At 43.6% G+C, this 23,246-nt stretch overlaps 1 protein-coding gene across 14 annotated transcripts in view; it reads left to right on the plus strand.

Annotated features, from left to right (window-relative positions):
• POC1A (POC1 centriolar protein A) overlaps positions 1-23,246 on the plus strand; it is an 88,446-nt gene that overhangs the window by 27,415 nt on the left and 37,785 nt on the right. For 11 of the 14 annotated variants that reach the window (XR_004242289.1, XR_004242290.1, XR_004242284.1 and 8 more), the window contains exons 10-11: positions 5,336-5,473; positions 17,035-17,170. Coding sequence is in view for 1 of the 14 variants with exons in the window: in XM_032120522.1 (XP_031976413.1) it covers positions 5,336-5,473; positions 17,035-17,133 (237 nt within the window). In the remaining 13 variants the exon portion in view is untranslated. Of the gene's footprint in view, positions 1-5,335; positions 5,474-17,034; positions 17,320-22,194; positions 22,609-23,246 lie in introns of those variants that run through there. The other 3 variants (XR_004242282.1, XM_032120522.1, XR_004242293.1) reach the window with 3 other exon arrangements.

The raw sequence follows: 23,246 nt of genomic DNA on the forward strand, positions 1-23,246 counted from the left end.
AACTGAGGGTACTACTGTCTGTCCTGGTTTAAAAGTGACACTTACAGACTATAGGGGTAAGTAGGCTGGACCAACAGACAGTGAACCACAGAGCAAGGTCACTGAAACATGGGAGTGGAACAGCTTTTCCCTTCTGGTGAGGACCATCTCTTGTCTGGAGATTGCCAGACAGGGTCCACTTGCAGAGATAGGATACTGGTGTTTCTGCAAGCAAATCCAAATTTCAGTCCTAGTCCTTCCTTTTCTGTATGGACAGGCTGTTTTGTACATTTTTGAGTACCTTAGCTGGCCACTAACTCTTCCCTGTTCCTGTCCTCCCGGGCATTTTAGTCAGCAGAGCTGGATGCTCTGATGCTGTATCACTTAAAATACACAAGCCTGCTTCATCCGCCTCCTTCTGCCAGTGCTTCACTTAGGCTTTGGCACAAGAGTGCCTTGGGATTTAAATGGGTTTGAGATGTCCCTAGTAACTCTTATTTCTTCCTGAGTTTATCAGAAGGTTAATATTTATTAGCCTGTGGTGAAACATGGCTGTTACAGTAGAGCTGCCAAATTTTACTGGCTTTTATTAACACCAATAGGGAGGAGGGTTCTGTGTAAATAATTGCATCAAACCCAACATACCTTTTGTCTGAAGCAAAAATAAAAGGTAAGTAATGTTCTTTTCACTTCCCTTCCCCTTTCTTTCTCTCCCTCCCAAATTCCCTTCATTATTACAGTTTGAATTCTGACATAAGAGTTGAGCACGGATAAATAGTCATATACATTGTTTCACAAAGCTGATTTAACTTGTATTCTAAATTGAGTTACTCTATGCTGGTCTGGACAGTAGATGTAGAGTAATGCAAGTTTTGAAGAATGTGATTGCTCCAGAAATTTCAGTACTGCCTTGAAGAGGGGATGCTTTTCCAGACCAGAGAAATGTGCTCGTGCTCAGTCAATGATATTTTGTGTGCAGCAGGGAAAACTGAGGTTACGTCTCAGCTTTTCATGAGCCCTCCCATCTAGCATGGTGTACTCCATCTGACCTTCCTGTGGAGCTTACCTTGAAGCTGACATGCTTCCACTGGATGTCACTGTTGCTCTTCTGGAGCACATTTAAAGTATCTCTTTACCTGTGGTGAAAATGACTCCTCAGAGCAGACTTTTAAAGATATTTCTCTCTTCTTTGGATTAGTAGAATTAGGGTCCAGATGAACTGTGTACGCCACCTTTGGGGGTTTTTAGGGGAATTTTTTCAGCTAAGATAGTGAATTTGATTGCTCTAGGGAATTTTAATATATTGAAGATCTGTGTTGAACTGAACACATTGGATGTATGTGTTGCTTAAGGGGTGTGCTGTCTTTCTAGATACTTGAAAATTAATTCTTGGCAGCATCATACTGTCTTAAAAAAAACCTCACCAAATCACAAAACCCTCAAAAGAGTAAATACACTGTGTTAATTAACTGAAAGGGACTTAAAGGTGGAGCTGAACCTACCCCCTTCACACCATTCAGTTCTTCCCATCCAGTAGAGAGAGGTGAGGAGAAGGGAAAAGAAATATTTCCTTTGGACTGAATTATAAGAATCCTACATTTTATTAGTAGGTGTAAAACTGAGGTAGGTGGTTTGTATCAATATGTCTCCTGAGGATCACCATTTAAGAAGTAAAACGGCATTTTTTAGTCGTCTCTTGCAGTTTGCAATGGCTGCACATGTGTTGTGTAGTTCATACCTGCCCCCCACCCCCTGATCAGCACTGTAATTATGGCCAGGATGCTGTTTAGCCAGAACAATTTTCATAAGAGGCTCAGTAAGAGACCTCTGGAATGAAGGCTGATTAATTTTCCCCTTCCCCCAAGTAGTTGCCTTGTGCTGTCTTTAAGTGGTTGCTATAAATAAATCACTTCTGTTTTCCTTTTGTCACTGAGAGCTGTATTGTATTCTGAAACTGCTCATCTCTTCTTCCTTTAATGTTCAGCTGCTCCTTGCTCTACTCCCAGTGCTTAATACGCAGATGTTGTAATAAGATATTTAATGGCAAAGACATTTGTTTGGTTGTGCCAAATAAATCGCGCACTTGAACTCTGAAATGAATTAAACCTCTGCAGCAGTGCCATTGTTTCTGGTGCCTGTCCCCAGGATTCAGCTGGCACTTTACCCACAGGTGAGTCAGATGAGAGCACAGGTGTCTCTGCCTGTAATTATGATGGTCATTGGTACTGAAACTGACACAATTATGTATTTTTGCGATGTTTTTCTAAATCTGTTAGAATTTAAATCCCTGGTGGCTGGCTCACCACATGATATAGATTGTCATAGGAGAAGGGTGTCTGTAGTTTGGTCTCTAAGGGTTTTCTTGTTCATTCTTGGGAACAGCAGCTGATTTAGTCTGCTTTTACAGCATTTGATAATGTTTCAGCGTGGAGGCAATTTGGTTCTTCCTCAGCTGGGCACACACTTCCTAGAACCGAATAGTCAAAGACCTTGGTCAGTTGGAAGCCTCCTTTTTGGAAGTCACTGCTGTGACCCACTGTCACAGTGTTTATTTCCTGGCTGGCTGTGTCCCTGGTTTAGACAGAGGCACTAACTCAGACCCTCATTGCTGGAGGCTGTAGCTATGTGTTATCTTGATGATGGTGAGCAGTAAGGAGCCTTTCAAGCAGCTGTGGTGTTTGAAATGGGACAGTATGCCATGTTGTCATGCTTCTGTTTTTAAATGTAGATATATTTCTATTCTTGGGGCTGTTGCCTTCAGGAGCCCCCATGGCCTTACTGGAGGTAGATTACTTGGCTTTTTGTGGGGGTGGTATGTAGGCTGTGAGGTGAGCAGCAGAATGTGGCATCTGACAGCTCTGGCTTCAGCTTGACATGATGAGGGACCATCTGACCCCTAAAGCATCAGTGTGGGACCATCTCTGCAGTATTGCCCTTGCCAGACTCCTAAACTTTGTGAACTGTAGCAAAGAGAGTATAGACTCTGAGTTCAAACCCCCGAAGCTTTTTATGAAAAGCTGTCTGACATATGCTGTAAAGATAGATGGAGAAAATCTGTTGGTACAGTCATTTTTCTGCTCTGTGAGTCAGCTTGTTCTAATGGGTTTTGAAGAGGATAGCTCATCATTATTTGGGGTTTTTAAGTGCAGGTTGTATGCAGTGTTAGCTCACTCAAATTTCTGCTGTGCCATGATTGACTGGCCTGAAGTTACATTATCAACATAAGCTAGTCAGCCTTAAAATAGAAAGAAAATGTTTTTTCATGCTAGTTACCCATTGAAAAGCAGTGGTTTGTGGTTTTTGTTTGTTTTCACTTTTAAATTTAAGCAGCAAATAGCAGGTTTTTAAAACTGGATTGATCTCATCTCTGCAAGAACATATTTTAGTTGATAAAGTCACTGCATCGGTGAGCAATGTGTGGCTCTTGGGCTCCCTGCAGCACAGGAGTAGCTGGAGCGTGGCTCCCATGCTGAGGCAGATCTGTGTGACCTGAAGTGTGGGCTCTGTTGGCTGAGGGCTTGTAGATAATACAAATTATTCAAGCAGGTGGGAGGAAGGAAATTAGCAGAGGCTGGTGTGGCTGGTACCACCTGATACCCAGCTGCATCCCTGGCCTGTGGTGGAGCACAGTGATCCCTGTGGAGCAGTGGCTCTATGTGTCATTTAAACCTTTCCCTTCTTTCCTGCTCCTTATGCAAAACTGGCCATGTGAAGCTTGGCTGGAGGAGGATGGTTTGATTGGCAGGGTCTGAAAGGATGGTCAGCTCCTACTAGCAATTAGTGGCCAGCAGCAAGGCATTCTCCTGTCAAAGCTGCTACTGCTGCAGCCTCTTTGTTCCTTTTCTTTTCCTCACCCCTTCCAGTCTCCACCTTCCCTAGGTACTCGTATTTCTGCTCCTTGTACTACTTATTGCATATTTTGCCTGTGTGTTGAGCTGGATCTCAGCCTTGGGAGCCTTTCTGTGGCCTCAGTCAGTGGCTCCCCGCAGCACAAGGGGTTTTGTGTATATTTTTAAAATATATATATAATTTTTTGTACGCGTGTATGTATCTTCGTGATGTACTGAACAGTTTGGTGGTTAAAGTTATGTGAGCTGGTCTAAGGCCTTGTTGCAGTTTAGTTGCACATCTGCACACATCTGGCCTCAAATACAGAGAGGAACAGGTAGATCATTTCTGTGCTGGTGAGAAATGCATTCCTGCTGTTGCACAGGAGAGAAGAGACAGAGGCAAATCTTCATTTCTACTAGAAAAAGTACATGTGGAAGAACTTTTAGAGACTGTTTTTCAATCTGTCAGAATTCCTTGCCGCTTTGTTGGTTTGTAAACTTTATGTGAGTAATAAGTGCATGGGATGGAGCTGCGCCAGGCATTGGGCCACAGAGAAGTACGTTTTGAGAGCTGTGATCTTGGCTTGCGATTCAAATCTTGTCCATTAGTGTAAATTGAGAAACTGAAGTCTGCAGTTGCTTAACCAGTTGGCTACCTCCTTTAGTTAAACTTCTCTGAACTGCTTCTACTGGCAATAATGCAGATAAACAATGCAAATAGTGTTTGTTCTACAAGAAAGATACCGTTTTGAAAGAAAAGGAAACAAGAATAAGTTCTTTAGTAGAGATCTATTTGTGTTTTTCAAACTTAATTTATTCTGAATGCAATATTCAAGCTTGCATAACTAAAACAGTTGAAACTTCAAAGTAAACTTGTTCTTAATCTCGTTGGGGAGGAAAACCAGTTCAAGATATAAACAAAATTAAAATTACTAAATCAAAACAGTTCCAGTGCATATTGGAACTTCTTGCTTCTGCTGAACTTAACTATGGTACAATGTCTTTGCCTTCTTTCAACTACCAAACATGGAGAGAGGCTTTAACTTTACTGTTGGAGTGAAATAATGAGACTCCTCTGGGGTAGCTTACTTAATTCCTGTCATTGGGATGTAGTGCTTCCTTAAGCAGCTCCAGTAAGTCTTCATTTACCTGTAGTCTGTGCCTATGTGCCATAAGAGCACACCAAAGTTCTTTGCACATAGAAAACTTGAGCCTTGCAGGATTGCTTCAAGATTTTTATCTAAGGTTTGCCTTTCCTGGTGGTAGTTTAAAAACAAACAAAAGCACACACAACCTCCCCCCCCCCCGCAGAAAACAGCAAAACCACTCTCCACCTGGAGCAGGCAAACAAGTCAGCAGCTTTTCCTTTACCAGCTGTGGCAAGAACAATTCCTTTTCTCCTTTGCCTGTTTTTAATAGCATAGACTGTCCCAGCATAAACTGTCCTTTACCCTCCATGGAACAGAAATCCCTGTGCAGTTGTTTGCATTGCAACAGCAGATTATGTCTGTTTATTTTTTTAACAGTCAGAAATGGATTGTGGCATTCATCATAAGAAAACAAAAACTCAGGATTCTGGTAGGACCCATGAGCAGCAAGAGGAGGAGACCAGTCTTGCAAATACCCTGGAGCATATTATGGGACAGCTGGATGTTCTGACTCAGGTATGGTTTGCTTTTTAATTGATAATGACAAGGGTACCTGTGACTGGAAGAATTGGGACTGTTTTGCAATAGTTTCATAGAATAATAATATGGCTAGTTCAAAACCTCTGCTTTTAGTAGTATTTTGATAAGTCTTTCATTATCTACTTCTCAGCTTACCTTTATCAGTTCCTTCACACTGACTTCCAGCTGAGGCCCTGCTCTTCCCCAGTTCCTTTATGCTGCAGTGTAGTAGATGCTGCTGGAGGCAGCTCTGATAGACTGTGCTGTTAGCCAGGGTTTATCTAAGGTGATGCCTAAAGGAGTGGTTGGCAGAAGAACTCTGTTTTGGTGAATAATCTGACTCTCTTCTCTTCCCTGTTATACCACAGCCTATAGGTAAACTCTGTTCAGGTCCTGTTCCTTTCCCCCACCCAGCTTTCACCTACACAGTCCAATTTCTGCAGAATTCTCCCATCAACAAGTCTGGGCCCTCCTGTGCCTCTGGAAAAGCTGGAACATGCTTTTTACCCACAGCTACAAACAACTAATCCCTTGCTAAAACATTAACAAACAGTTCTTTCTTGGAGTCACTAAGCAATGCTTGAACAGAACCAGCCATGAATGGTGATCATCACAGAATATGTTTACTTAATAAGATTTTGGGAATAGAAGTGTTTTTTGATTAACTAAATAACTGCTCCTTGCTCATTGTGGAGAAATACTGTTTCTGGTCAGTTGGACCTGAATTTCATTGTGGTTTTTTGAGGCATGTGAGAATCAGGGAGAAAGCATGGGGTGATAAACATTGGAGGTCTCCTGTAGCTGAGACCATGGTGGTAGGATGGAAAAAATCTGTTGGGAGGGCTTTTCTGTGAGCTTTAAATATTGTTTCTGAGTAAGAACAAGTAGGTCTTAAACACTTGGTATTGAACATACTGATTAGTAGTCTGAGTTAGCTCTCTGCTCTTGAGAGAGTTAACTTGTCAAAGTACTTGTCAAGGAGTGCAAGATGATGGGTTGGAGCGCCCATCAGGAGATTGAAGGCTGATTTAGGGATTAAAAAACATGCCACAACTACAGGCAGTCTAAAATAGTGTAGGATGAAACCCAAAAGGTATTTAAGTTCACTTGGCAGAAATGCAAAAAAGCACTTTTGCTGTGATCTTTAAAACACTGAACACTGGAGGAGGGGAGGGAAATCTTGTGTGACACTGGGCCCTCATACTTGTGAGTAAAACGCAACCCAGTGTATACACAAAATATTTTAATATTGTTTTTACATCTCCCTAGTAAGCTTGGAATGTGATTGTTATCTTTCATCACGTAAATCACATCCACATTTCTGATGATGGATGTGTAATGGCTCCTTTTCAACTTCATAGGTGTTTAGAGGAGGCAAATATTGCAGTAAACAGTATGCGTGGGATTTAACCTAAATATAAGCAATGCAAGTATCTCTGTTGAAGATATTGTGTAACTGTAGAAAATTCTAAATGTTGGTTTAAACCTAACAGAAAGAGAAATTGAGATCAGTGGGGGAGGAATAAATTAGTAAGTTATAGGATAAAATTGGAAATAGTCTTGAAATAGTAAAAAACTAAAAAGCTGCCTTGAGTAACTGTGTTCTTCAACCTTTTACCTTTTTTGTAGCTTTTTTACCATCTTTGAAGTACTTAATTTCCCATTGGTTCTACTCTGTGTATGTTGTATCTTGTATTAAAACCATTTTAATGCACTTGTACAGGTTCCTGACATGCTGTTTTCATGCCAAGGTTTTGATATTTAGCGGCGACACAAACCGACACCAAACAAGCATTAGCAAATGAGCCTGGAAGAATTCCTCATTCCTGGACTAAGGCAGAAGGCACCTCAAAGAGGAGGGATGTGGGCAGCTGGCAAGGCAGATGTGGAAGGCATCAGCTTGCATGTCTGAACTTTGGCTTTTCCAGTGCTGATGGCTGGTAGGAGAAGGCAGTGCAGCTCTGGAATGCAGCTCCAGCTGTTACCCCTCCTTCGTGCAATTAGGTGTGCTCTGGTAGGAGCTGTGGTGTGCGCAGATCCAAGTGAAATGGGAGCAGTGCCTGGTGCTGTGGGGTTGGTTGTCTTTCCAAGGCATTTCTTCCAAAGCACAAATGGGTGCTGCTCACTGCAGGCAGTAGGTTCTAACCAATGTGTGTGTGTCAGCTTCGGGCCTGTTGACTTCTTGTTGAAAAAAGGAGGACAGCACTGCTTCTTCAAAACAACAGGAAGCTTTCATAAATAACACATAACAGGTGTCACTATTTTTGCTTCTTGGAGAAGGGCTGAAGATGCACCTAGTGTTCTGTTAAAATCCTGAGTGTTGCTTGTTTAAAGAGAACTGTAAGGGCATAAGCAGGACCATCCAGTTGAAGGGAAAGGACATGTGTTATTTCCAGAAACCTTGTATTGATGTAACCGTCCGTGGGCTTTTCAGGAATTTAATCTGTTAGCTCCATGGGATCTTGGATTTATTTCTCATGTGGTATCTTGAGTTCCTGTGTTCATTGTTCTTGTTGTAGATGCAATACTGTTACCGTCATGTAAAGTAGCAGTGGGGAAGGTTAAAGTTGTGATAAACTACTTTGGGAAATTATGCTGATATAAGCCTAATTTATTTTCCTAATATTTTTTCTGTAGCTGTCATTTCAAGGTTTAAACCTGGTATCATGTAGAAGTGGGAAGGAGAGAAAATACTTCCAATTTCTGCTGAAAGAGGTGATAGTAAGACATCAGCTGTGGGCTGTCATCTCTTGCCAGCACACAGCTTTGTTCTGAGCTCCACACTGGAAGCTGCATCACCAATTATTAGTACCTTCCCTCTGCTGGCAGTAGATTTCCACATGGAATAAGGTGTCATGTGCTTGGATTCAGTGAGATTGTTTTTGTTCAATTCAGAGGTCTCTTCCAGCCGGTCACCAATCCCTGAGGCTGTGGAGGTGGTGTGCCCCACACAGGAGGATACACTGGAGCAGATTTGCTCCTTGAGCTGGGCACTTCCGTTCTCATCAGAGAGATGGATCAGAAGAATCCAGTGGCTGTTGTATATCACATTTAGCAGTAGCCACTAGAGTGAATAGAAGCTTTGCTAAGCTTCATTCTTATGTTGTTGATATGATTTAATTCTTTAAGGTTTTGGCAACTTTCTTTCAACTGGTCTTCGATTCAATGAAACCTTTTTCTCCTCCTCCTCCCCAAAGCTTTGTCAGGATAGCTTTTGTTTTACTTGGAAGCAGGTGGTCTAATGTGACCTGACAGGGTCTTCATATTTTTTCCTAAAAATATGAAGGTTTGTGTTTGGCCTTACATGGCTCTTTTTCAGAAGAGTAGCATATGCTTAATAATTCTGCTGCCTTGAAGAGTGAAGTTGAGACCTGGACATAAGCCAGTTGTTCCCAGTAGTTTTGGATTACTTAGAAACCCTGGTTCCCCTCTGTAGGAAAGCAGGCAATTCCCATCTGGCAAAGGAATGAGGAAGATGAGAGTAATAAATGTGTGATACTGATGCTTTGCTCCTCCCTTTCCTGCAGCTTATTATCTTGTCAGTGTCTCAGTGTTTAAAAATCCTCTACTGGCATTTTAGAGATGTGAAAAGGAGGAAAATGCAAACTGTTTATAATTTTATTTTTTTTATTGAAGACTGGATCTCAGTATCTCAGTGCCTATATGAAGAGTTGGGATAATTATTAAATTTAAGGGGAAAACAAGGTGACTTTCTCTCTTGGATAAACCTGGCACAGAAAGGTGTGTTTTGGCTGAAACAAAAATGTAGCAGATATCAAAGATTTGCTTGGTTCAGGTGCGTTTTCTGCATTTACAGTTGAACTGCCCTTCTGAAAAGATCATCTGTGAGTAACTGTCTTGGCTGCAGTGGAAAACTTGTATTTGCAGTGATCATCTTCAACCAGTTTAATGTACTCTTGTCCTCACTCCAAACTCCTCCAGCTGTTGTGTTCACTCTGTTCATCTGTGGGCAGCAGGCACTGAGGCAAAAGCTTCTGGTTTTATGTGGGAAGGAAGATGTCTTCTCCAAATGAGGAGTTCAGAATCAGGTTAGCGTAAAAATTCATAAATAGCTGCAATAATCCACCCACAGGAAATGGCTTTATATGCTTCCCCAAACTAATCTTGCATTGAAGCTGGGAGAAAACAACACAGTGAAATGGAGAAGACTTGATAAGTCTGTAAAATAATCCAAAGCCTGAATTGAAGGACAGTCTAGCTCATGTGAGATTAAAGGATTATTTCACTCCAGAAAAAAGTGCCGGCAGAGGGAGGGAGAAGAATTTTTCTAAATTATTTTTATTTAGCATAAAAAAAGACTTGGACACAAGTGAACTGCTTTTTAATTAAAGCTGAAAATGTTAATGTGTCCAGTACTTAATAATGAAAACAAATAAAATCAAATTTTTATTCCTTTTTTGAGATGTGGTCTCGAGCCTGTGTTGGTGAGAGATGAATATGTCCTCTCTTTTGTGAGGGACTGAATGTAAATTAAGCAACTGGTTTAGAACAATATATGCTTTTATGACTTCAAGTAGTTACAAGTCAAAAAGAAATATTTGGCTGGAGTGGGGATCGTGTCCCAAGTGCTTCTACCTTTGCTGTGCACAAATATCTTGGTTTCTGTGTTGCTCTCAAGACCTGAACACCCACAGACTACCGATGGACCCAATATACTAGAGAACACCTGCAAGTAATTTTTATTCCAAGAGAAATGGTTTGAAATCTGAAACACTAATAAAAGAAGTTCTCATCTGAAAAATCTGTGGAGTGTCAGATGAGCTTGGTTTTTAAATCTGAATTTAAAGGACATAGAGGCTATTTCTTATGAGTCAGACCCATCTCTTAGAGATTCAGTAGCTTTGATCTCTCACTCAAATTAAGTACCCTGCTTATTGCCAGTCCTCTGTGTCATTGAGCAGAGCTACTTTTTTTTCCTGAAATTTACTTCCAAAATATGCTTGTTATAAAATCTTGATGCAAATACATTTTTCTTCTTTCTAAGATTGCTTAAATTAAATGCGCTCTGAGGGATATTGCTGTGTTAGCAGGACACTCTCTGAAGGCTGGCCCTTCAGAAGTGCTGATCCTCTCCTTGGATGTTCACAGGACCTTCACCTTCCATTTTCCTTCAATGGGAAGGAATACTAAACACCTGCCACAATTTGTTTTCACAAGCAGACTTTGAAGATTAATATATATTGTTATTCAGCTATTGGATACCAGCAGCTGAGTCCATTTAGGTGAGTGATTTGCATCCTCTCAGAGGCAAGGGATGGATATGGGAAGGCTTTGAAGTCTTTGTGGTTTTGGGGAAGACTTTGGTCATTTGGGGTTCTCACCTCTGTATTGTGCAGTTGCTGTCATGGTGTGTGCTTGGACATTTTGTTGTAGCTCATCCTGACTGGCTGTGTTTTATTCTGTGGTGAAACTGGAAGTCTCCTGACTCCTTTTGCTGTGCTGGCCCAGCCCCAGAGGTCTGGGAGCTCTGCACCAAGGAAACTGCACAGAAGCCATCAGCCATTCCCTTCTAGAAACATGCAGGATCTGATGTAAGTGCCATCAGTTTAGCTTTGGCTGATCAGCTGTCAAGACTAAAGCAACAGCAAGGTGTGATGAAACATTTTTAGTGAGAGAGCTTTAAATGGAAAGACTCAGTTGCAAGGGGCTTAATGTGCCTTGCATCTCCACCCTGCGTGGATGAAATTGGCAGAGCCTGTGGCTCATCTTTGTAGCTGGGATTGATTTAATACAAAGGACAACCTTATCTGTGCCCCAGGATCACTATGGTACTGGTACTGACCGTGCTGCTTGCTGTGGCAAATACTGGATGGTACTGCAATTTTCGGGTATGCTTGTGTGATTTTCCTACTGTGAAAAGCACAGTGAGCACTGCAAGGGATCACTTGTTGCTGTGCTGAGTACCACAGGAAGAGATTTGTGCATTACACCAAAGTCGTTCCTATAATTTAGTGAAAGGGTTGGTAAACTGTAATTCAGGTATGTGCAGAAAGCGAGGTGGATGGGACTATGAGCTCTCATGCCCTGCCCTGGAGAAGAGACAAAGAGGTTGTTTAGCCACACAACTTCTTGAGCAGGTCTCTGTGTGGGGATCCTGATGAGGCCAGGCTAGTGCTGGCCTTTGTCCTTCTGCAGGCATTGTCATGGATTCGTGATCCATGTGACCCCACAGTGACCTTGGATGAATGTGCAACACCTGCATTGTGGGGTTTGTGGGTCTTTCTGACTCAGAGCTGTACAGCAGCACTCATCAAGATGTTCCTGTCCAGCCACATGGAAGCTAAGTGTGTTGTAGGAACAATAATAAAAGTTTGTGGAATTTGAGGCATGTTACAAAGTAAACCTAGGAAAATTCATGTCGTTGAGTTAGAGAAAGGGGTAGTGCTGAGTCTTCGCCCACTAACTCAGCCTGGTGTGAAATATTCTATGCAAATAGGCTTTGTGAGAATTCACCTTAGAGTTTGCCTTCAAAGCCATTGAGATGGTGAGGAGCTACAGACCTGATTTAAAATGTCATCTTGTTTTAGTCTGATGCACATGAGGAGCTATCATTTCTGTTAGAAATCACCCCACATTTTATTTTAAACCAAAACCCACCTTAATTATATTTGATCTCTGAGGTTAAAGCTTTGACCACTGGAGTAAGGCTGGTGCTTGCAGGCATTCGTTTGCTACGTAAAGTGTTAATTGCTGTGAAAGCTTCATGCCTTGTCCTACTGTGAGATGAGACCTCCTCACTTAGTCTAAACTGCCAGCTCTTGCTGAGAATGCTTTCAGAGCATGCAGAACGTTGGTAGCTGGCTTGGGTGCCATCTCAAAGCTGTTAAGTTACAATTTGCAAAGAGGGCAGCCCAGCTCCCTTTACGTGTTCTTGGTAGGAGCAGGGATCTGCTCTGGGGGTCCCGAGTGCAGCTGCTGAGGTGGAGTGTGTTGGGGCAAAACCCATATGGGAGGAGGAGAAGCTGTTCTTGCCAGACAGGTTTATGCTTCAACTCTCCCTGCATAAGTTCTCCCATCAGCCTTTCAATCGTGCAGCTGCAGTTTGGAGTTGTAAACTGTGGTTAGTGGCAGGAGTTAAGGCTTTTTTTCTCCTTTAAAAGGTGTAGGTAAGGCTACCCCCGTGCAAACCCTTCCTGTGGTAGTTTGTTTCACTCATTGCATTAGTTCAGAGAAAGGGCTCCCAAGCTTAATTTACCTGGGTACCACCTGGATGCTAAGGCAGCATTTTTATGATGCAGTTTATTTGTATTTCTTGGCTGTATTTGGGAATAAAATGGGCTCTGAAATTGCTGCTTTTAGGGAAAACCATAAGAAGTTACTGCAGGGCATCTTTGAAAATACACCAGCACTGGCCATGCTTGTTACAGAGGGCAGAGCTCTTAAGCCTGCAACTCCAGGTCAAACTTGACAAGTGTCATTCTGTAAATCCATGGGCCATCTGTAGTCTTCAATGGACCTCTTAAAAACCATCTATCCCTAAGTTCTTCCTTGATGCACACAGTGGAGTGGAGAAACTGTGGGTACAGAAACTTACAAACTTCTGCATTTTTTTGTGTGTTCATTGTGGGTGAACTTTCTTTATAAATTGAAAAGAAAATGCTGTCTTCATAAATTAAGATGTCAGATAGGAAAGAAAAATCTGAGGAGGCAGAAGTAATGTTTTTTCTTGAGCTGTTTGATATGTTAGTGCTCTGCAAAATCTTTTAGCATATGCTTAGAAAAACCAGTGGAGCAAACGTTTGAGGATCTTTTTAAGTAAAGCTAGAAAACTACTTCTGCCTCCTTTGAGATCAATGGAGAGAGGGATTTTCTGCTATGAATAAACAAGAATAGAAGTGCAAGTGTCCTATTTTTTCTGCACAGAGCCAAGAGCTCATCGATGGCACAGTCACTGTGCAGGATCGTATCCCTTGTAGGTTCAGCCAAGCTGTTGTTACTTGATCTGAGGAACTGCCCTGTCCATACTTTTTGGGGGGGTTCCCTGATTACTGGTGGTCAGTCAGGCAGTTCTCTGTCCCCTGTGCTATTGCATGGCTAACTCGGAGCCACTGTGACTGTGTACTGGAAAGGCCCTGTGCTGCACCTTTGGCCTTGCAGGGTGTCCCTTAGCGGGGTGAGTTGAGCATTAGTTATTCCACCTTGCTGTGCCCTTGCCCGCCTTGCCCCCCGCTCCAGGTTAAGTCCTGCTTTAGCTAATAGCAGCCATCTGGCTGGCTGCATCTCTCCTGACAGGGGCTCCCTGGCTGCTCCAGAGGCTTGCTGGCGACCTCTGCTCCCTTGCTCTGGTCTCTGCTGTTCAGGTTTCCTTTGGTGCTGGTAGAACTGGTTTCTTTCAGCATTCAATTAGCACCTGGTTCCTCTTATCTGTCCTCCTCAAAAGCCCCTCCAGGGCTGCTGCAGAAGCTTCAGCCCTGAGGCCAGTGGTTTTTTTAACTGTCTCTGCTGCTTAATCAAACATGTTTAAGAGGGACTAAGGGAAAGATACCGATGAAAGCATCTTGGAACAGCATCCCAAATCACTGTTATTTGGGTTGAGGGAGTAAAAATAACATGGAGGAATCGGATAAGGGGCTTGTCATCAGGTAAGCAAGTGTGACTACTGGGTGCCTCATTTTAGGTGTCCTGGGGGAGAATGGGAATGAATATTCCCCTGAACTTATAAGTAAATAGGAGGCAAATTTTTATTTCTCCGTAGTTTCTCTTTAATGTTTCCAAAGAGAAGAGCGGGTTTTTTCAGTGCTGAGTCTTTGAAGATAAATGAAGACAAATGTTGCAGGAAGTGTTGGTAGAAGTGATTTAAGTTTTCTGTGAAAAATTCCCGTATTCTATTCTGGTGCCCACAGTAATGCTCAGTATATTACTGTAATGTCAGAAATATTCCTTAAAAAATAGTTTGATTTTTTTTCTCGTTTAAGCCTAAACTGTTATCCTTCTGCCAATTTGAGCCAAGACTTTAATAAATTATCCAGCATTTACTCCCTGGTGTGTAATGGAGACATGTACTGTATTCCTGACACACCAGGAAGACCAGATCCTGCCACAGAGTGCTAACCTGGTTCTAGTGAATGTTCACTGAATCTGGCTAACAGTGTTCTTGCCCTTGGCTTAACTGCTCGTTTGTTATCTTTGAGAAGCCATAGCAAAAGCACGCAGGAGTTGAATAGGTGCAGTTTCATTTGCCTCCTGAGAAGGACTTGCTTTATAAATAGCAACATGGAAATATTGTAAAACTTTCAGCTGCTAATAAAGGAGCTTTTCTGTGCAAGTTACAATATAGCACTTACAGCAGCTGGGCAGTATTTGTGCTTACCCTTACCTTCCTGGGATGTCAGATGCCCTGTCTATTTATATTCATCATATATTCAAGTCTAAATGGACTGTAGTCATTGATTCCTACTTTGGACTTCCTGAATTTCATTTCTGACTGCTACTTTTCCACTTTTAGTTTCCAAAAAATACTTACTGCAAGTTTTCTGCTTTTACTTACATGCAATTTCCATTCCAATAAACATTTTCCTTACAGCTTTCTCACAAATTCAACACTTTGTGAAATCTGCTTTACTTGTGTCTCATGGTGCCGTGTGTAGCAGTAACTCCTATTGATGGGATCATGGTGGCAGTAAATCATGGAACAGAGGAACCACGAGTGATCTGGGCATTGCTTCTGGCAGGGCAGTGTGACTGGGACATTCATTCAGCTGATTATCTGTCTAAAGGAAATTTGATGCAATGTTTCATTCTCCCTCTTTTTAATGGAGTGGTGAGTTACTAGTTCATTTTTTAAACAGAAAAGCCAGGATCCCTACTGGCTTTCATTCTCTGGTTGCTTGAAGGATAAGATCTTTGCTGTAAACCCCTGGTAGACATTCAGCCTGCTGTGTTCTGCCCTTGGTAGCTTTATTCCTGGTTTCCAAGACAGTCACTAGGCAATGGCATGGCTTGGATGTGAAAAAGATTAAGTCTTCTCTCCTTTGAATAGATGGGCGGGCACCTTCTGGCTCTGGGGCACCTGGGATGTTACCTGCTGGCTCCACAATGTTTCTTCTGGTTCTCTGTGTGCTGCAATTCCTGTGCCTCTAAGGGATGGAAATAGAGGAGGAAAAACGTAAATGCAGCTGGTGCTGTAGCCGACGGAATATTTGGGCAAAGCAGGGTTTATTCTTTTAGGTGAAGCTTTCTACTGCTGCAGCAGGGCTCTTCTGCCTTGTCACAGGTCAGAAATAAGAAATATATTAGAAATAAGCTTTGAACTCTGTTTAGGGAGGAAAAAAGGGTGCATTATGATGCACTGGACAACCTCCAGCCCTTCCTGAATTTGTTGATGCAGAGTCTTGCAAGATGGCTTTGCCTTAGTGCCCGCTGTTGTTTTTACTATGTCTGTTTTCTCTTCTCCCCCATGACTTGTCTCATTCCCCAAATCATTTTACAGCAGACTTTTCTTAGTCCCAAGTGGCCTTAGCCAAGCTATTTCCTCTCTTTGTGCTTTCGTTTCCCCAGCTGTAAAATGGGGATAATGAGACCTGCTTGCTTTTGTCAGGCACTTAGAGATGTGCTTACGAAATGCGCTATTAAAAGGCTTTCTATGTATAACTGCTATACAAACAGCGGTTGTCCAAGTTTATTTGAATTACTTTATTAAAGTCCAAAGTTCTGAACATCCTTTGTTTTTAGCAGAGGATGTTATTTATGCAGTAAAAATGCCCAAAATGTGAAGCTATTGATCATTGCTGATAAGTTTATGGATATTAAAGCATTAAATCATCACCACCCATTATCGGCTGTTCTGGTGTCTCTGGAAGCTGAAAGTGGTTGTGCATAGCTGGGGCCCTTGATTATCTTGGAGTGATCAATAAAAGGTTTTCAGCAGAAGCTTTTATTGCCACGTGGTTAAAATGTTCTTCCTGTGCATCCTGTACATGATGACTTCAGCTCGAGGAGAAAGAGAACAATCTTTTGCAGGGTACCTGGATTACACAAAGAAATGCAGGCATTATGTTGAGGTAGATATTGCCACTTGGAGTTTTTCCCCTCCATCTGCTGCATTGTCTTAGGCTGGGAAGGTTTTCTTGCCTTTCATGGTGCTTGTCCAGCAAGTTTTGAATTTTTTAATTACAGCAGACCCACGATGTTGAGGGAGGGGAGGAAACAGCTGGAAGCAAAGGGGTAAATTCAGAGCCATAACTGAGAAAAATTGTTTAAAATCTGTGTGTCTCATTAGCAGAAATGTGTCTGGTGGCTCTCCAGTGTCTGCCTCATGAACTTGTCCAGGAAAGGAAATGCAGAGCCCAGTCTGAAAACACGAGTGCTGAAACGGGTGCTTGGTGTTGTCTGCAGGAGAACTTTGTGCCCACCATCTTTTACTGCTCCCCTCTGAAGTCATGTGGGGCTCTGCCCTGCTAAAATGCTGACACTGGAGTTCCAGCCGTGAAATACCTCGAAATATTCCTGTGAATTTAGCATCTTCTTGGGCACTGAGAGTACACTGTGCAGTATGTCTTTGTGAGCAGCTCAACAGCAGCTTTCACTTTGTTTTGCAGACAGTTTCCATCCTGGAGCAGAGGCTGACGCTCACTGAAGACAAACTGAAGGAATGTCTTGAGAATCAGCAGAAAATAATTCAGAACAAAACGAACTGATTTCCTGAGATCAGACAGGAGCTGAAGGCATTGGGAGGTTTGAGGTTGTTTGTGTTCCTAACAGACTGTGTGTGACTTGCTTTAACAATTTTGAGCACAATCTATTTTTCAATTGGAATGTATAGTTAATGTATCTGTAAATAGCTTTGTTACATCACTAAAATAAAAACAATATTTTATTCGTAAGTGTGGGTAACAATTGTGATCTCTTGTGCTTTCCAGAGGTACAGCAGCCAGCGTGTGGACTGAGTACTAACGAGGAAGGTCACATCTTTCCTGTCTCTGGTCCTGCTAAGTTAGTTTTAAAGTGTGTAAGCATCTTGGAGTTGCCAGATGCCTGGCCCAGGCTGTATTAGACTTGTTGCTGAGGTGTGTGCTGGGTGTAGGTGAGAAGCAAAGTGCTCTCAGGATCTTTGGGGCAGTGGTATTTCACCTCTGGTCTAGGACCATATCGAGCAGGTGAGGTCTTGTGCAACTGACACCTGGAAGGGTTTGTCTTAGCTGAGTCTCACATGGCAAATGTGACACAGCAGTTGAGATCCTGGATGATATTTGTGCAGAGGTGATTAAATCCAACACATTTAAGCATGCTCCCGTGTGCAGTATAGGAAAAACAAATTATTGGGGCTGGAACAAAGGCCCCACTGTGTCAGATGCAGTGTGATTTCCAAGGAGATTTTACTTCATCTTTGCTTCTTAAATTAAAGGCAGGACAAAGGGAGAGGAAGGCAACTAAGCAGTGCAATGTTTTCTCCATCATGGAACTCTCTTCTTCTCATACTGGACTGCCTTTAATTTTCAGTCATTTTGCAGATGTTTTCACAGTTGAGTAACTCATCACTGGCACCCTCCTCCCGTCATCGCTCCTCCTGACTTTTCTGGGGCTTGAGCAGGTGTTCAGTATGTAGCTGCACAAGAATTTGGACTTCTGGGAGATCCTGTTTCCAACACCTCTTCTGCTAACACATACTGGAGGTCTCCTTTCTTGCAATAAACTCTGACCCACATTCCTGGAGAAATCAGCTGCAGGTACTTGAGCACCTCAGGGTTAATGTAACCCTCCTCACCCCTGTCTGTCTGACCTCTGCAGACAGGGAGGCTGCCTCGGTCCCTGCCCTTGGTGGTACCTCGTGCCACCAGCACCTGCCAGCCTTGCACAGCTTCCAGGGCCTCCATCTCCACATGTGTTGTGGCACTCTGGATGCTTACCTGAGGATGGGCTGGCATCCTTACTTCACATGGGGTTTAGCTGGTTTTACGGCCAGGCCGTGCGGGTTCGGCTTTGGGATGGTTTTTGGTGTTGCACCTGTTTTGTTACAGGCTGTTACAGGACAGCACCTTGGGGGTGTTAATGCTCTTCATCCCACCTGGTGGGAGCTGCTTGTGTTTTCCTGCCAGCACTACGAAGCTTCTGGTCTTCTTCCCTCCTGGTTCTTTGTACATCTCTAAGAACCCCTTGCTGGCATGATCACAGTATTTCACTCCTTCATTTGTGGGAGGCTGAGAGCTTTCTTATTTCCATGCTTGGTTGATGATGAGTTTCTCTGTGCTCTGCCACGGACTTTGTTTTGTGTTTCCAGGCTCTGAGTCTGATAAATCATTACTTTCCCTTAATGGAATCAATTCAGTGGTGATATTCTGTGCTCTTGCTCTAAGCTTTCAGTGGCTTTTTGCTGAGAGACTGACATCATTTTCATTGAAATGAGCTTGTGTGGTGATGCAGATGGGTGGGGAGAAGGGGACTCAAAGGTACTGTGGCCAATTTGCTGTTAGAAAAAGGCTGTTCCTGCCCTGATCTGCCACTGAAGTGATGACAAAAATCAGTTGCAAGAGCCTAAACTTTCCACTTGATCCTCAGTGTTGTGGACTGGCCTTTGGGACTGGGGTGTGGAGGGGAAAATTTAAGCATTCCAACAGCATTTTTTAAGCTCAGTTGGTCAGAGCATGGTGCTAATAATGCCAAGGTTGTGGATTTGATCCCTGTATGGGCCATTCATTTTAGAGTTGAATTCAGTGATCCTTGTGGGTCCCTTCCAAATCAGAATATTCTGTGATTCTGGGGTTTACTTTAAAAATAGCCTTTGCATCCTTTTAATGTGTAGTTTCTAATGTCTTAGAGACCACAGAAGCAATCTGTGTGTGGTTTTTTAGACAGGATGGCAGTACAATTGACACATATGATGTGTGCTTACAGGTGTCCACATTTGGGCATGTTTGATACAGATGCTTTTCCTTTTTGGATGTTCTGAGTGAATCCATTTGGAAGATGTAATTGTGCCTCTAAAATAGATGAAGTGCTCAAGTGCTGAGGACAAGTGGGTAGGGTGTTGTGTTTTAACCCCATTTGGCATCTAATCTCCACGCAGCCCCTCAGTCACTCATCCCAAGTGGGATGGGGAAGAGAATCAGAAAAGTAAAAGTGAGAAAACTTACGGGCTGAGATAAAGACAGTTGATCAGGTAAAGTAAAATGTGGAATTCATTCACTACTTCCCATGGGCAGGCAGGTGTTCAGCCATCCCCAGGACAGCAGGGCTCTGTCACCTGTAGTGATGACTTGGGAAGATAAATGCCATCACTCTGATTGTCCCCCCTTTCTCCTTCTTTCCCCAGCTTTATATGCTGAGCATGATGCCATGAGGTCTGGGATATCCCTTGGATCAGTCAGGCTCAGCTGTCCTGGTTGTCCCCTCCCAACTCCTTGTCCCCCAGCCTCCTCTCTTGGGGTGGGGTGAGAAGCAGAAAAGGCCTTGACTCTGTGTAAGCACTGCTCAGCAACAACTAAAGCATCCCTGAATTATCAGCTCTGTTACCAGCACAAATCTGAAACAGCCCCATAGGAGCTACTAGGAAAAAAAGTAACTCTAATCCCACCAAAAGCAGCAGATCGGGAAAATTGCTTTTCTGGACTTAACTTCTTGTCCCATGTTGTTGTTGTTTTAGAGGTAACCCAGGGTGGGTGCATGGGTGTGGAGAGTCAGGAGGAGAGGGAATCTAACAACCTCTGTGTGATTTAGGTGGCAAGAAAGGTAATCTGAAAATACTCTGACAGTGTTATCTCCCTTCAAATCTCAGCAACTTCATTTTCCCCCTTACAACCCTCTTACCTGGAGTAGGACTTCTGAAGGCTGGCTATTGCTTGAGAGGCAGGCAAGGCTTGGAAAAGACAAGATTTACATTTTAATCCTTGTGCTTAAAGATTGAGCAACAGCCTCAAAAAAAAAAATCTTAAGGAGCCCAAATCCTATTGCCTGTCTTGTCCTGAGGCTCCATGCTTTCTTTATCTACTGAGCACCACAGTTTTTGAGTACTGAAGAGAGAGTAAGAGTGAGTTAAACCCACTTTCATTTTTACACTCATGATCTTTTTTTTTTAATGTGGGCACATCTGCAGTGTCCCATTTGTGAAGCTGTTAACTTGGGGAGCAGTGGAGCAGCCAAGTGAGGAGCAGCCTGTGGTTTGTCCTTGGGCTGACATGGCCTCTGCGCTGCTTGAGGACAAATCCTGCCTTGAAAACCTCTTGTGGTGAGCTCTGTGCAGGGGGAGGCTACGAAGAGTTAAGGATTTTGTTTTGGATTCCCAAGGCAGGGTGGAAGCCAAGTTCTTAAAAAAGTAGTTTAATTTGTTGCCATTACATTTGCCAGACATATGACCTCACTAAACTTTCAGCAAGGGTTCTTTGTGCCGAGATTGGCCCCTGGGGAGCCCGGTGCTGCTGCAAATGGCTTTTTGGCTGCTGTGAGTATGGAGCATGTTAAACATGACCGTGATCTGTGAAAAAGTAAGAATCTTCAAGCACTGCCCACTTTCCTTCCTGTCTGGGAGCTGGAATTGGACAGATGTGACAGCAGAGCTCGTTACTGAATAGGCAGAAACAGCAGAGCACTGTGGTACTGACTCTCCTGGCCGGGAAGTGCAATGGCCAGGAGCATCCTGTGCCCACAGGCTCGTCACTGGACATGAGTCCACCAGCTAACTAGGAAATAAAATCCAACTATGATCTAAGTAGCTGGGCTAAAACTAGCCAGCCTCGTGGTACAAATCACTTATTATATAACCTCTTTAAAGAGCTGCTTTTGAACGAAATGTTTTTTGAAACACGAGTGAGTAGGAGGGGAGGGAAGCGAATCGTTTTACAAAGGTTTGTCACTCTGACGTGAGAGCAGGGCTGTGTTTCTTCTCTTGCTTTTGGAAATGGTTGGTCTGCAAGTGCTTCTCAAGTGGCTGGACCTGTAGTTTTGGAAAGGAAATAAGCTGGGAAAGAAGATTCTCTTATTGATACTGCTCTGCGTATTTGACCTGGATTTAGTGTGCTGTAGGAAGTTTTACGTGTGTCTCAGGGAAAGCTGGGATCTATTTGTAGCTCTGCAACAGAACTGTCACTGCAGGCAGACATCACTCTTCAGTCCCCCTGTTCTCCTTGTCAGGGGAGACGTCTGTAAATTACTTCCTCTGTCGAGGTACAGGTTCCATGAAGGAAGAGCTCGTCAAAGATTTGAATGTGGGGTGTCAGTGAAGAGAGCGATGGGCTTCCAGGGCACAGGTCTCTGGCATCCCTTACCTTCTCCCTGTCTCCTTGCAGCACAGCAGCCAGTGCTGCTGGTGAGGGGTGCTGAGAGCCTTTGTGTTGCACTGCACAAGTGGTGGCTGTTGCCTCGGGTGGAGTTTGAAGTTATCTGGTATCACTGCTGAGCAAAGGCAGGGGTACATGGTTAAACCAGCAAGCTGGGAGAGGGTGCTGTGGGGTGGTTTCTGGTGGGGGATGAGCATCATGAACACCTGGGGATGTTCCAGCAGCAGGTCATTGTCTGCTTAGCTGCAGCTGAGACAGGCCAGGTGACCACTGCTGGAGGCCAGGAATTTGCCATCTGCAAGGAAGTCTTCCCCAGTGACCACCTTTAGATTTCTTTATACTCACTCCAGCCCTCCCTCCCTGATAATGAGATACAGCTGGAAACGCACCATTCTGTTGTCACAAAAATGCTAGGCTTGAATCAGTGCTGTGACCCAGTGCCAAAAACCTGTCACCTCTGTTCTCCCTTGCTGTTTCTGCTCCCTGCAGGCACCTTCCATGCAGCCAATAACTCACTGCTGCCTTCCAGAGACCAGGCAAGCTGAGGATACAGTGCATGGCACAAGGATTTTTCTGCAAATCGCCGGTGGGGAATGCTACTGAGGCTGATCCTGCTTACTCCAAGAGCTTGTGGCTGCATGGAGCATGTGCCACTGGTGGTAGCTGTTCTTGCATCTGGTGACTGAAAGGGTTAAGCTAAGCAGCTGCCTGGATGGAGCTCCTGCATGGCCTCGCTTCCCTCTGGGGTGGCTGCTCTTGGCAATGATTCCCTCCTCACGTTTTCACACCCAGAGCTGAGCTTAGGTGTGCAGATCTTCCAACTGGAGGAAGGACTTCTGCCTGTTTCAGCTGAAATGAGCACTTGGAGTGTGCTGGGCACCAGGAGATCCTGCTGGCAGCATGGTATGGGCAGGGGCTGAGGGGGTCATTGCTTTTCCCCTTGTGTGAATCCACTCTGCCACGTGTAGATGCCACAAAGGCTGTGCCTGTCTCCTGTTACACTTGGCCCGTGTGCTGAAGCAGGTGCCTTGTGCTAACCAGGGTTAACTGAGATGGTTTTCATCCTGTAAAAGCCCAGGAATATCGTTTTCCTTTTGTTCTTCTGGCTGTGGTTTCTTCAGAAGACATTTTTCTTTTCATCCTGTGAGCAGTAGATGTTGATTTCTGTGCCAGAGTCTTCTCATGCAGACCTGTGGCTGGAAAAGTTTCTCATTCCATGTTGGGTTCCCTAGGCCAGGAGCTTTTTCCAGGAGTTAGGGATGAAGATTTTGGCTTTTGGCACTTGTCCCTTGTGGACATCAGTCAGTAGAACCAAGGCAGAGCTGGCTGTGGTGTTGCAGAAAGTGCTGAGTGCTCCTGGAGTGAGAAAGACAGGCTTCAAGACTCCTGTTTGTGGAGCAAGACCCGCAAGGTGACCTGTTTGAATATGGCCCTATCTATATGCTGTTAAGTTAATTAACAAATAACTCTAATGCCACTTGATCTCCTGCTTAAAGATCAATGCTCGCCTGCTGGGCTATTTTTTTCTTTGTAGCTCCTGT

The sequence above is a fragment of the Corvus moneduloides genome, chromosome 11, assembly GCF_009650955.1.
Source record: "Corvus moneduloides isolate bCorMon1 chromosome 11, bCorMon1.pri, whole genome shotgun sequence".
Lineage (NCBI taxonomy): Eukaryota > Metazoa > Chordata > Aves > Passeriformes > Corvidae > Corvus > Corvus moneduloides.